Here is a 15,781-nt window from a genome sequence, read left to right on the forward strand (position 1 = left end):
ACTCCTGTTAAGTTACGTGATTTTGTTCATAATTTTTTTTTCTTTTTTTTCTTTTTCTTTTTCTTTTTTTTTCTTTTTTATTTTTAAAAGGGGGAAGGTGTGTAGTATCCCTTTTAGATTGACTCATAGGTTTGCATCATAGGAATTGTTATGCTCTGATCTATGTTCCATATTCTGTATGTGGGAGTTGCTCAGATCTCCTGGCATTCCCTACTTGGTGGTTGTATAAGCTGTTTCCTCTTATGAATAAATTACTTCTACTACAAGTCTGTGTATCCAGTTACCTCAGACTGCATTTCCTTTTTTGAGCTCTCCCTGATTCCGTACTTTTGCACGTGGGTTTGCGAGGGCAGGGACCTATTTTGGCTGTTCCTGATGTTGTATTTTGTGGCCTAATATAAGTAAATTAAAGACACAGAGACACATGGACTTAGTTGTAATGTTTTATTGCTGTTGTTGATATAGAGTATGTAGCATTAACTACCTCCACTGAGTAAGATTTGGACTGCCCTGCTTCCCTACCCTGGAGGGTAAAGTGCTACAATGGAGTTCTTTATTCGCAGTAAAAAGAGCACTGTGGACTTATTAATTGTAGAGTATTCATATTCTTTACGACTAATAACCCAATTTCTTCCAGGAAGAGAACAAATAGTCCCTCTTTAAATGTCTAGAGAGTAATATGATATTCATTAACACTCTTGTGTGTAGGGAGGTGTCATGAATCATAAAAGGCAAAACGTCAAGGGGTTTTCCTCCCTCTGCAATTTGAAAAAAAAGTTTATAACTCAATTCAGGCTGCATATATGATTTATGCTGTATAGTTATATTTTTATATAATAGTTAAACACAAAGGTATTTCCCGAGGACCGGAGCAAAAAAATGAAATATATGCATGGAGGTAAATTAAACTGAATAGGCAAAATTATTATTAGAAGTCTTGCCTTCTTGTCTAACGCCACTTTGACTTTAAATCTGTGACTTTGCAGTATTTTCTCAATTCAGTTACATTTCAATATGGTAACATCATATGGTAAGATCATTAATCATTGCACTTCAGTATTTACTTGTTAACATTTAATTATTAGTACACTTGCTCCGAATAATGTGTGCTACTGGATCACATTTAATTTCACAAGTATAATATGCAAATGGCTAGCAGCGATGATTATACAAATCCTTCCAATGTAAACTCCAGATAGATGACCAAGCATTCTTGATGTTCCATATATGAGATTGGAAAACATTTAGACAATCATTGTAATTGGTGATGCAAGAGTAACATGAGTTGATATATAAAACAAACCTAATGTAAGACATTTTCTCTGCTTCAGTTTTGTGCTAACAGATGGCATACATTTTTGAAGAGATAAAACAGCTGTATGTCAATACCTTACATGGTGTATTTTGTCACTGTACATTTGAAGTGATTGCTGCTTTCCCTGTAATTAGTCAGCATTTGCTGACATATCTAATCTATCTACATGCCACAAGACAACAGAAAGCAAAATAATAGATGAATACAAAACAGACCATAACAAAACACGATCCAACAATCAAAACTCAATGCAACACAGCAATCATCATTTAATACAAAAACAAAACAGTGCAATAGTGCAACAAAGAAGCACAACAGCATAAAACACACATCACCATCACAACAAAACACAACTCAATTAGACAAACCAAAAAGCACCTCATCACAACAGCGCAAAAAACGTGAAATACAAATCACAATGGTGCAGGACAAAACTAATACAAACTAACACACTTAAACAACAAAATGTCACCATTACAGAGCACAGAGACACAACAACTACACCAACAAACTTCATCACAGAGCACAATACAACTTTTGCAATAGCACAACAATTTGGAAGAAACTAAGGTAACAAAGAAAAACTGAAAAATCACAACCACAACACAACATAATAACACTAGTCACAACATTATAGCACAAAATTACACCAAAACAAAATTCTGTAGTTGTGGTATGTGGTAATGAAATATTGTTTTTTGTTATTTTGTTTGGTGTGTTATTACTTATCTTACTGAACAAAAAGAATCCCATGAGGAATATTACTCTCTCTATGTGGGCTGCATAATGAAGCACACATACAAAACGGAAGCAATGAGAAATTAAGATACCTTTCCTTCTTAATCAATCAATCAATCAATCAATCATAGGCATTTATAGAGCGCTCTACTTACCCGGAGGGTCTCAAGGCGCTACACCTCCCCTGAGAAAGCATATCTTTTTGGTGCATTCCCAGGTCTACAACTTTTGATAAATCTGGGGATGTGTCAAAAACCATGGGAGTTGCAGAGGAACACCCACACAATGCCCATGGAATGCCTTCCCAGGGCAGAGTAATGCAACACAGTGATTTGTGCTGTGTTACCTTACTCCAGATTTATGAAGCCACTCAGGGCCATGCAAGTGGCCTGGCGTGACGTCATAAATTGTATATAAGATTTGTGTTGCTTATGTACCACGTTGCGTGGTGCCTACACAATGCAATACATATGCCCCTCATGTTAGACTTCATTATTAACTGGTTTCCTTCTCAAGAAGCACTGAAGTGCCATAATTTTACATTCAGTTGTATTTCATCTCACCCTGAAGCAAATCACAAACCTCAACATTGTAGACTGCAGTGGTATCTTAGCCATACACTCATGGGAGCGTGTCAGTAAATAGGTTCTAATGACTCTAAATGAATTCTCAATGTCTGATACTGTGATATAAAGGGGAAACATAATTTCATAGTTCATGATACTGAACAAAGAGTATTAAACAACATTTTTGTTTAAAATCGAATTACAATCATATACAAACCATGGGCCTTATTTATGAAGGCCTTGCGCCGCCGGTGCGTCACTTTTAACATGGGAAAAAGTGACGCACCGGTGGCGCAAGGTCTTCATAAATAAGGCCCCATATGAGCAGCCTTTTAACATTTAAGTTTGATGTTAAATATGTGCCCAATATTCAGTATGGATATTTAAAGCAGATACATAACGCAGATCATCACACACAACTCACAGAAGAAAACCAAAGATTTCACCTTTTTGATTCAATCCACATGTCTATTATTGTCCCCTTTGGAACTATTCTTTGACCTTTTCCTTACATGCAACAAGGAACAACTTCCTAGAAAAATCGCTGGTCGAATACAGTGTAGTAGTAATTCTAGAGGTGAGGTGTAATTCTTTAATGACAAAGCCTGAGTCTGTTAAGGCCATTTTCACTAATTCCTCATTCAAGCATACAATTGGGAACTTGACTTTGCCAATCATGTAAAAGGTGCAGTCAAGAAGAACAAACATTACAAGACAGCCACCTAGTTTTAGCAGTGATGACATACTTTTCAGGGCCTTGCAGTAGGCCTCTTTATCCGTGCTCAGAAATTCCAAACAATATTCACTGAAAATGCAGTCAGCTTGAAGAGAAAGTCCTGGGGCCACTGGGTGACAATCAGAAAGTTCACCTTTGATAACTTTCTGTATGACTTTTTTCATCTTCTCTTCTTTCGCAATCCATAGTTCTCTGTAAAAAAAATCACAATTATATCATAATAGCCGTGCCATTTTTTCTTCAACGATACTATGGGCCAGATGTAGGTAAATGCATGTTTGCAAAACTCAATAGCGATTTTTAGGGAATCGTTATTAAGGAATTGCAAAATGCAATGGAGGAGATTATCGCAATACTTTTTGAGATTCATCAATATTTTTTAATTGTGAATCGCAAATTGCGATTCTCAATTAAGGAATAATCAAGAGACCCATACGAATGAATAGGAATTCCTCCCGCCACTTGTGAGTCATCAAGAGTCACTCGCAAATTGCCGGCACAATTTCAAGGGTGCCAGGGTTCCAAAAGGACACCCTGTTGTACCCCTGAAATGTCCATATGTGCACATCTGGCGCACATACATGCCCTAGGGGCATGAATGTGTGCCACATGGCACTTGAAAAAAAAAGGAAAAAAGTGTTTCTTTAAAGGAAATCGCTAATTACCACCAACTTCAAGTTGGTGGTAATTAGTGATTCCTTAAGGCTAAAGTGCACTTTCTTTTGTGCTGCTTACATTGCATTTAAGGAATCGCAATTTGAAATTCCTTCAATGCAAGAGCAAAATAAGGAATTGCAGTTTTTCGATTCCTTATTTTGCTAGTAGGTTTCAACTTACCTACATTGCTCACTGCCAAATAGAGATCGCAAACGCTATTTGACCACCCACATCTGCCCCTCTATGTCCAAGCAACCTTTCATGCACTGACTAAGGGTTGTATTATTTTCAGATTTTGTTTCTGATTAATCCACCATATGCCATGGGCTGAATAAACTGCCTATGTCATCTGCCTCAGGTCAAATCTTCAATTATCATTTTGTGATGACATCTTGGAGTTCCATCAATGTTTCATACAAAAAGACCAATCTAAAACTATTTAAAATTGTTACACATATAATTAAATGTTAAATATATGTTAAAAATATAAACAAAGCACATATTTATCATTCAATTATAACATGGTCAATAACTTATTTTGAATTCAAAAGATTTTGTAACATTAAACATTTTTAAGTTTAACAACCTTTATTATTGTATTATTTGGTAAGGAACAATACATGTTAATAGCTTTTAACAAGATTTAATACAAATAATAATATTTATTGTTGAAATCAAGATTCAAATCAGTCTCAATCTCTGAAGAAACAATAATGTGATAATAAATTGATTATTATAGATGAACTTTATCTGATCAGAGACTGGGAAATAAAAAAAAAGTTACATCTAAAAGTTGAATTAAACTTTGCAGAAAAACAAGTGAATCATTTTGTACGGGGATTATCAACAGGCTCTGTAAGTGTAAGACCTGCACTCTTATAAATCTGACAGCAACCCTGCTGAGGGTTGTGCCCACAACCCAAAAAAGTAAAACTGCACTGTCTAGGCCTAGAGACAACTAGGCCTGCAGGGTGCTCAACCTAAGTGTCCCTAAGGTTTCTGTTAAAGTGTGTCAGTTTCAAATGCTTTTCATCAATGAGATTTCTGAAGTAATCAAGATAAAAAGTCAATTTAATCAAAATGTTTTAGTTCAATTTTTTTTAACCACTCTGTTGAAAAGACTTTACGACAAATCATAAGACAAAATTATCATTAAGATATTGAAGCATATCATTGTGTTAGTAACATACAAAGCAATTTTTTAACAAAAAACAACCCAAAGCATTTCCGGTTCCGTAGAACCCTTCTTCAGGGGTACAAAGTAATTATTCGATTTCTGTTTCTTCTTGTCTTTTAGTTCCGTGATGGGGCACTACAAAGTAAATGTAATGTTTTAATATTTGTTTCTTTTACTGTGCAAGATTTTCGATAGGATTAGCACATAAGTGATAGAATGTGAAGAAAGCAATACCTCAAAAAGAAATGCCAAAGTGTCAATGGACTACACAGCGATGATCCCAACGTGATCGTGTATTAATAGCGATGTACCATTAAGAGTCGTTTGCCTTAGCCCAATAGTATAAGCCGCAGTGTAGAAAATAAAGAAAAAGAAGATTCCTACAATTCTCGCCCCATGTGAAAAAACCCTTCTGTCTCCGAACTTAGCCGTTAGATTTCTGTAACAGACGTGTGTCAGCTGAAAAGACAACAACTCCACTTACTCCATGTACCTTAATGAAATCAAACTAACACAGTGCGGGTGATACCTCAGCCAATGTGTTCTTACCCCTTTTTTTAAATTGTCACTGAGGTGCACTCCCGTAACTCCGATGTGCTTCATAAGACTTGGTGAACTGCAATAAACAAAATCACCACCACGCTATGTAATTTCCTCTGGCTGTTAACTGCTTATCATATACAATAGATCAAAACGACATGCGCTTATTCCTCTTCGAGTCCTGCTTCATATTACAACTGAACTCTCAATCACTTCGCTGAAATTTCTAAGGTCCGTTTACTTCCTCTGAAGCTTGTAAACTACAGGAATCAAAAACACCGAAACCAACCATGAACAATGTGATGTTCAAAAGCTTTCGCCCTTCTTTAACTCTTTCACCGAAGCGCCTTCCTCAATCAACCCGCAACCGCGACCTCTGCTCCTGCTGACCTCTGTCGCCTCAATTCCTTCCAGTGTCAACATCCGGTGGTTCCCTCGCGCTCGTTTTAAAGCGAGCTTTCAAATCAGAGATAACTTTATTTAAAATCTCAACGCGTACCGAACTCCTGATACACCAATAACCTCTACGAAATCTACGTTCATAACACAAAACTCCATGGTAAATTTAGTGTTGAAAAATTAGAAAGAAGAGAAAAATTTAGAAAGAAAAAAGATTGAGAATGAGTTTGAAAGGATGTGCTAATCCTTTACATAAAATGCAAGCGTCTCATATCATGGCATGAAATTATTGATTTTAATGTTCTTATTTTCCCACAGCAGTAATTTACTTATAGAAAACACAGTAACTCATACTGATCATTCAGACCCCCAGGGTTCATTGTGCCAAGAAATTTGATCCAAAATGTTTCCCTGCGAAAAAGTAATGTGTGGTGATCTTTGCCCGTGTGTGTTTCAACAATTTCTAAGACAGTGAACCTTATCTGAGGGATTGTGTGTGATTCCTTCAACCAATGAGTTGCTAGACTGGATGACAAGTATTTGTTGCGTATTGTGCTTTTGTGTTCAATGATTATCAACAGGCCACAGATCGAAAAGACAAAAATCTCTCCTCAAATTTGAAATAAATTAAGGGGGCAGATTAACATTTCCTGGCGGATGTGTCACGTAAGTTTACCCTTGCGCCACCACAGGTGCACCGCATTTACAATGCTGTGCATCATGGCACAAGGATAAACAGATGTGTGTCACATCTGCCGGCGTAAGGTTGGCGCAGTGCTGAAGTTGCGTTGTGGTTGCTTCGAAACTCTAGCCCTGTTCCAACCCTGCCTATGTTCCAACATGGTGTGTCAAGAAGCGGCATCGGTAAAGTGACTGAGTGAAATCTTGTAGATTTCACTCAGGCACTTTTCCGAAACGTTCATGTGACGGAACGCCCCCACCTGCGCTGGAATGTCCACATGGAACCTGCATGTTTCATGTGGTGCAGGGCTTTGCAATGTGACGCATCGCCCTAGATGTGTCACGTTGTAAATAGGGAGCAAGGTGGCGCATGGTTTACGCCGCCGCTGCGTCACAGAAGTGACGCAACAGTGGTGCAAATGAGGTGCAAGGGGCTTGTAAATCTGCCCCTAAGTCTTTTTTTCCCCCAATACCTAAAGCATCTCCATTCGTGATTTGAATGAAGTCGAAATTGCGACCCTTTGGAATTTGACTTATTGAACTCATTGCTAATATTAAAATCACCTGACAAGTATAAACTTGATCGTCAATGGGGCTGTAATAGTTCATATATTTAAACTTAGTAACTAAAACACCTGTAACCCGAAGCCACCTCCCTAAAGAATCTGTTGGCCTGAATAATTTTCCATTTTAATACTCAATTAATGAGAATAGCCACTTCCCTATGTGCTGCATTGGCTGATACAAAGACAGAAAGGGAGAGGCCCCGTTGAATGATTAACTGTTTAAATATGTATTCTGCCACAATAGAAAATGTTGGTTAAAGCCTTGATCCAATTTAAAGCTGCTCACAATTTCTGCTTATTAATTAAGTCATTGCTATTAATGTTTATAATATTAATCTATCATAATTTATCCTGTCACAAATCCGGTGGCAAAAATAAAAGTTGAAGATGATGATAAAAGACATACAATTCAAGAAACTATCTATTTGTGTATACTACTACCCTGTGAAACCCTCCTCTCAGCCCAACAACATCTCCCGCACACTTATGACATCTAGAATGGGAATACCTTCCATTACCTTTAAGCCGCAGTTGAAACCCCTACTGAAGGGTACCATGTTGTGCACCTAGGGCCTTATTTATGAAGGCCTTGCGCCGCCGGTGCGTCACTTTTTCCCATGTTAAAAGTGACGCACCGGCGGCGCAAGGCCTTCATAAATAAGGCCCCTAGAGTGGGGGCCTATGGGAGACAAACTCCACTTCCGCTCGCACACAAACATACATTGAACGTGATCAAAACTATTACCATTGAGAGACTAGTTAGCTGTGCCCTAGTGGACTATAAACACAGCAGCATTTACAATGGGAATAAACAATCACCTATTTTCAATGCTTTAAATGGCTTAATTTGTGCTTGAAGTTGCTTTCCTGAGCAAAGACTTTCATCAAAATGGTTACGTAAAACCACAAAACACAAAGTTTCAAAAATACAATTGAAGATATAAACATTTCTTTTTTACCTATTTCTTTGATATATCTAAACAATTGATTATTTCTTGTATTGGATCATATCATCATTAGTTCTTCAAAATAAAATCCCTTAAAATCAATCAGTCCAAACGCTAAAATAATTTTTCATCCCAATTTCATTGACGTAATTAAAAGCAGCTTGATAGAGACATGCAATGTCGCTGGGAAAGAGGTTTGGTTGACTTTGGCACCTGTGCATCCTCTTTATCAATACATTTCTTCCACAAACACCAGATGCTACGGTGATACTTAGCCAATTTACATACAATTGCTCTTCTAGTATTTGTTCTCAATTACTTTAGGGTAACTTCATGTTATGGTACTCCAGTAGAACATCAGATCGGAATTATTCACTTCCTCTGGCGATTTTATGAGTATTACAGAAAAACAGTAGATGGCCACAGTTTTGTCTTATGTTTTGCAGGTTCGATAGATATTAGAAGTAAGATGAGTAGATCCCATTTATAGAGAGGAGATCCTGCTGAGAGGTACCAGTGAGACACCTTCAAATGGTAGTGAGAGGAGTCTGTGGCACTAGGAGGAGGTTGGAGAGGGACCTGCTGCAAGTGGAAGAGGAACTGACCAGACTGCAGCGATGAGCAGGAAGGCACGTAGCAGAGGATGGGACACTGATAGCTGCACAGCACAATGTGGCAGATATGTGGGACAGGTTGGACCACTACATAAGGAAGGGCTACCAACAATGACTGCATTGGGAAAGGGACTAATCTGGGTGACTGCTGGCATGGCTACTTAAACAAAGACAACCGCCCCCCCCCCATTGAATTAATACTTGACATGTAAGCAGAACTACGGTGGCCAGACAGATAGGCATTAGCTCTTTGTTCAGAGACCACCAGGCAGGGGTGTATGAGGCACCAATAGTTGATACAAGCTGAGAGCTTGACCAGGTGGTGCTGCCATGGCTTGCTGAGGTGCAGAGGGAGGGCCTGGAGAGGGACATTCGAAAAGAAGAGTTCTGTGCATCCATACGAGACATGGCCCATGGTAAATGTCACATAGTCTACTTTACTGGTCCTCAAGCTGCTGGAGACACTCCTGAAGGCTAGATGTCGGGCACGTTGCCAGCACCTGTACGCAAGGCTCTCATTGTGATATTTCGTAAACTGGATAAAGACCAGGGTGACCCAAGTTCTTTTCGGCCACTCTCCATGTTGAACATGGATATGAAGATCCTCTCCAAGGAGCTGGCCATGGCCATGAGGCTGCAGCTAGTTGTGTCAAGCTTGGTCAAGGAGGATCTATGTGGGTTCATGCTGGGTAGGGATATCCATATGAATCTTAGGGGGCTGTCCCACGTGATGCACTGGCCTCAGAGGATGGACTTGGAAGCCACTGCTTCTGGCACTGGATGTCTAGAAAGCCTTTGACACCCTGGGTTTGGTGTTCCTGTGGGAGGTGTTGAGATGTATGGGAGGAGGCTGGAGTTCTTGCCCTGGGTGTGCCTTCTTTACAACAAACCCAAGGATCGAGTGTGGATGGGAAGAGTCATGTCTGAAGCTTTTCATGTGAAGAGAGGTATGAGACAGGTATCCCCCCTGTCCCCACTCCTCTTTGCATGGCAATGAAGCCCCTGATGGTATACCTGCGGCAGGATCTGGAGAAGTGAGGTGTACGCATCGGGACTATGGTGCATACTGTTTCGATGTATGGTGACGACACTCTCCTCTATCTGTGGAGGCTGGTGGACTCGACACTGGTACTGCTGGGAGTGTTTGATAGGGCTTCAGGCTTATGCATCAATAGACACACGATGCAGAAAAACCCTATGCAGTAAATTCCATCTTCCTTCTCATTCTGCACGGTACTGGTGGTATTGTCCACTATGAATCATGCAATTGTGTTTACTCCCTTTTGGTTCCACACAATACCAGAACTTGTGTTTATTTCCTTTTCTTTGCTCGTTCAACTCTTCTGTACAATATGTTGCAATGAGTCCGTTTCACAGGAAAATGAGCCCAATATAAATGGTAACCGCAATAGAAGAAAATTATTCTGCAATGGTTAACTGTCACCGCCAGATACAGCATGCACGGGAACGTGAGGGGAGGCTCAGGAGAGGCTCTGCTATAAAAACGAGTCCCGCCCGTAACTGTCGTGTCTCCAGACCCAGGAAAACACGCAGGACACGATAGTATTGTACAGGTATGCCTTTATTCTTATTCCTTACAGCATATGCATATCACGACCTCATGCCTCGAGGTCCAGCACCAGAATGTCCCTCTCCCCACCCCTTGACCGGATGTGGTGTCCGGTGTCCCCTCGCCCCTGCGCTGCCCCAGGGTCCTAGTGCCCTTGTCCTGGACAGGACATCTCCCCCCTTGTTGCAAAACAAACATTTATTTTGAGAAAGGAAAGAGAGAAAGATATATATATATATATATTCACTGAAAAAACCATAGGTTTTACACCAGTTATAGTTAGGAATTAGCATTTAAAAAACCTATTAAATTCACTGAAAAAACCATAGGTTTCACACCAGTTATAGTTAGCTGGACATTTTACTGATATAAAACCATTGAAATTCCCACGTTATAGTTAGTCGGACTCACTATAACTTGCGCGTGCAATGCACTGCTGATGACATCACATATTACATCACTCATGACATGGTCAGTGACATCACTCATGACATCACTGATGACAACATCCTTGTGACACAGTGACAGACCTCCTTTCACTGTAAAGTAACCTTTGAAACACATATTCAAAAATAGAAACTAACATTAACAAAAAAGTGGATATACCCATACCAGTTACAACAACCAATTCAGTAATTTCACCATCTATATACAAATTCACACATTCACCAACAGTTTTATGTATTCACTCATACATATACTCACTCATCATATGTAGTGATACCCCTATTCATTCTGTTACACACCGACAGTCATCAAAAACTTACTCATACATATACTCACACATGCAAATAAACTAATAAACATCCATTTATTTGCATATACAACTATACACACATTAGCACATTACTTCTAAGGAAACTTGCACATACTTACTCTCTTAAACAATCACTTATAGAAACACATACTTATTTAAACAGGAACTCTTTCAATCTCTCACTCTCACATATACTCACTTATATACATCAATTCTCATATATACAAGATTAAAACATATGTAGTTACTCATAAAGACACTAGTGAGAGAGGCATTCACTCTCTAACACACACATATACACACTCATCCACCCATACAATCCTACACAAATGCTGTCTTCAAAACACATACAAACAGTGAGTCAGTCATTGATGCATCTATGTGCTAAGTAACAGCCCCACCAAACCATACAGACACTCATACTGATACTAAAAAAGCATCTAATAACCCATATACACACACATGTAGCTACTCACCAACCCATGCAGCCACTTATACACAAAGTAAAACACTGATACATATATTTAAATATTTAAACATTACTCGCTAATATATGTATTCACTAAGATACACTTAATAAGCCAGTTAACCAATCAATTTTTTTAAAAAAAACATCCATTTAGACACTTATTTAAACATTTATTCTTCCATCGACCTTAACATATACATATATAAAATATATTTATTTTTCAGAAAGACACACATTCACTGGACGATGTCATGAGTGATGTCATTTGAGATGTCATCAGTGATGTCATGAGTGATGTCACTGACCATGTCATGAGTGATGTAATATGTGATGTCATCAGCAGTGCATTGCACGCGCAAGTTATAGTGAGTCCGACTAACTATAACGTGGGAATTTCAATGGTTTTATATCAGTAAAATTTCCAGCTAACTATAACTGGTGTGAAACCTATGGTTTTTTCAGTGAATTTAATAGGTTTTTTAAATGCTAATTCCTAACTATAACTGGTGTAAAACCTATGGTTTTTTCAGTGAATTTCATAGGTTTTTTTAATGCTAATTCCTAACTATAACTGGTGTGAAACCTATGGTTTTTTCAGTGAATTTCATAGGTTTTTTTAATGCTAATTCCTAACTATAACTGGTGTGAAACCTATGGTTTTTTCAGTGAATTTCATAGGTTTTTTTAATGCTAATTCCTAACTTTTTATACAGACTCATACCTATGTGTTTTTTAGTGAATTGCTAAAGTATGTTTTTGTAAAAATGAACACTATAATGTATATTGAGATAATATTTTTAATTTAAAATATTTTTTTTTTATATTTCACTTTGGTGCGCTTTCGGTGCGCGCACCGGTGCGCGTACCGTCAGCGCACTTATAAAAAAAAAGAAAAAAAAAATAATGAAGGAGGGACTGTGTAATAGATAGTAAGACAGATAAAAAGTGTAAAAGGAAGTAACTAAGAAAAGAAAAATGAATAAGGGAGCAAAAGAAAGAAGAAATAGGAAGAACACTAAAGTAGACGTTAAGGGAGAATATAAATGGATATTGAAAGTAAAAAGAAGGACAGTTAAGTATGAGAATGACAGGTAGTGACGGAATCAGAGGAAAAAAATAGCAGTGATTGAGGGAAAGTAAATATCAGTGAATATAAGTAAAGAGGGGTGAAAGAGGGTACATATAAGTGAATAAGGGCAACACATGGGGAGTAATAGAGAGAAAGAAGAGAGAGAGTAAAAGAAAGACAAAAGGAAGAACTAACTGAACTACAGTACAATGAGTGTGAAAGAAAAAAAAATGGAGAAAGAGAAAGAGGGTTAGGACACTAAAGCAGTGGTACTGTGAGAATATAAAAAAGATAAAAAGTGGTGGAAGGAACTGAGGAAATGCAGATAGTCCCTATTAGATTAAGAAGTTGTGAATGAAGTACAGTAAAGAAACAGCAATGAAAAAAGAGTGTAAATTAGTAAAGAGAGGTAAATAAGGGTGAAAAAGAAAATGAGTGCATAACAATGTGAACACAATATAAATTACATAATGCAAACTACACAATAACTTCTACAATATGTTACATTATTTATTTTTGCTGTTCTCAGAATATATTGAATTCCACTTAAATTAGTGAGTTCAAAGTCTTCATCATATAACAGCGGGAAAAAAAAAACACAATCTAAAAGATTGTGTTTAAAAAAACCCATTCAAACATACATCTCATATATGTACACTAATCTTTGATTCACTTACTTTTCCATGAGGCCAAGTAGAAGATAGTGAAGGTCCTTTTGGTAGAAAAAAAGTCTGCTGTTCCTTATAAGTTCCATTTCATCGACTTCCTATGAAAAAAGATCTAAAAACATCATACCATACACAATCCTCACGGCCAATTTGTGTCTGATATATCGGTATTTTTTACTTTGAGATCCACTTAAAGTATCTACATGAGATAAATAATTTAAAATATTAGATTAACTAACTAACTAACTAACTTTTATTAACTATTCCCGTCTTCAAAGGCCAATTCCCTTTACTAAAACTTTGGTTTTAAAAACACTAGATAAGAATTTGTAGAGTCATAAGGCAAACGTTGTTTATAAGTTAAATGAGAATCATTGCAGTAACTCCATCCATTTTCAGATTTTAAGTAGCATGTATAATGTCCTGAGGTGGTCGAAGGTCCATCATGATAAATAATAGCTTCAGTTGTAAAGGTCCTTCCAGAAATTGATAACTGAGAAGCCACAAAATTTTTGATAGAAGTTGTCAATTTAGTTCCATCAGGTCTACATCGTTGGAAAACTAAAATGATATACTGCCCATACCTTTGTATAAATAATGTGGACAGCATTGTACAGTTACATTGGGTACACACCATATTATGATCTGCTGCTTTAACTAGATTTTTAAAAGATACTGATTTACAGTCTGGTAAAGTCAAATATATAAATCTTTCAGTGTCTATTCTAGTAGTACTTGATAAACTACAATTGTGGCAGTCATGCTGCCATTGATAAGAAAGACTGAAAAGATTATCTACATCTACTCCTTCATCTTCCAAAACACCAAACATATACATTAAAAATTCCTGACAATCCTGCTGAATGTTTTGTGAAAATTTATCTTGACCAGAACACAAATCTAAAATATTTCGAATTTCCGTTACACTTTCTATTTGTGGTGTACCACTGCTACATTTCTGAAACACAGAATTCAATAAACCACACAATCTTTGATCCCGATTTTCAACAATCTGTTCTTGTAAACTTTTAAGAAAAAAAACAACATTAACCACTACATTAGCATAGCAGTTGACACCAGAACTATTTTCAAACTGAAATCCAACAACATTTTCTCCACAATTCTTTTTCTTCCTGTTTTCAATTACAGTTTTCTCTACTTTTTGTCTTTTTGCAACTACCTCACTACAATTATCCTCATTTCTTCTTTTTCGGCCTACCACACGTTTTTCAAACAGAGGATATTGAGGCAAATGTGGAGCATACTCTCTTCTTAACCTATTGTATTCTTTAACACAATCTAGATCGGCAGAAATCTTTGTCTCATCACACGCAATCAAGTACAATCCTGATAAAGTTCTGACTCGAGATAATGCCACATATGCCATACCCTCTTTAAACACAGATCTTCCAATGTTCACCAATGCACTATCTACACTTAAACCTTGAGATTTATGAATTGTCACCGCATACGCTAAACAAACAGGAAACTGTTTTCGGCGAACATATAAGTCTTTTACAAGTAAAAATCTAGCAGAACAACGACTTATTTGTTGTACTTCTTCAATGCCATCAAATTTTATTTTTAAAAATTCAATTCCATCTCTATTTCTGTAATTCACAAAATCAACAACATAACCCATTGCTCCATTTACCAGACCGCTTTCAACATTTAAATTCCTTCTCAAAATGATACGACAATTTAAACACACATTCAGAGTCTTTTCAAAACCAGCTGTTTTTGAAATACTTTTCTCCAATGAATGCAATTTAGTTTTCAAATTTTCTGACAAAACAATTGTTGCACCCATATGCTCTATTTTATCTATTGCTTCCAGTTTCACAATCTCTTCATTTTCTAAGTCTAACATTTTTTGGTTGAAGATGGAACATTCTTGCAGAGTTGGCATCAAACATATCCCAGATTTCTTCTCAGTCATTTTTTTAAAAATATTCTCTGGAAGAATGTTTTCATTTGCATACAAATTTGAAATTAATCGACTATGCAAAGCTTTTTTCCCTTTCTCAGTCATTTTTCCAATTCTTACATCTTGTAGAATATTTTTATAATCTTCATCCTTGGCCTGTCGCATATTTTGAAGCAGTTCAGCATATTTAAAATTTAGCCATATATTAACATTTCCAATGCTTCCAAGGGACTTCCTGGTATCTTCATGCGTGAGCATTTTAAACACTGGTTGTCCTTTTACTGGAGTCAACTGCAATAGATCTCCAAAAACAATAATGTGTTTTCCTCCAAATAACACATCATAGTCTGTTTTAAGAATTTCTTGCATTCTCAAATGCACAAAA

At 37.2% G+C, this 15,781-nt stretch overlaps 1 protein-coding gene across 1 annotated transcript in view; it reads right to left on the reverse strand.

Moving 5' to 3' along the window:
- Positions 1 to 429: 429 nt before the first annotated feature.
- Positions 430 to 15,781, reverse strand: part of LOC147672985 (indolethylamine N-methyltransferase-like) — a 140,594-nt gene continuing 125,242 nt past the window's right edge. Inside the window, exon 3 of the mRNA XM_086947836.1 lies at positions 430 to 3,547. Coding sequence (XP_086803962.1) covers positions 3,109 to 3,547 — 439 coding nt within the window. The 3' untranslated portion in view covers positions 430 to 3,108. The remainder of the gene's footprint in view (positions 3,548 to 15,781) is intronic.

The sequence above is a fragment of the Lissotriton vulgaris genome (genome assembly GCF_964263255.1).
Source record: "Lissotriton vulgaris chromosome 2_1 unlocalized genomic scaffold, aLisVul1.2 SUPER_2_unloc_1, whole genome shotgun sequence".
NCBI lineage: Eukaryota > Metazoa > Chordata > Amphibia > Caudata > Salamandridae > Lissotriton > Lissotriton vulgaris.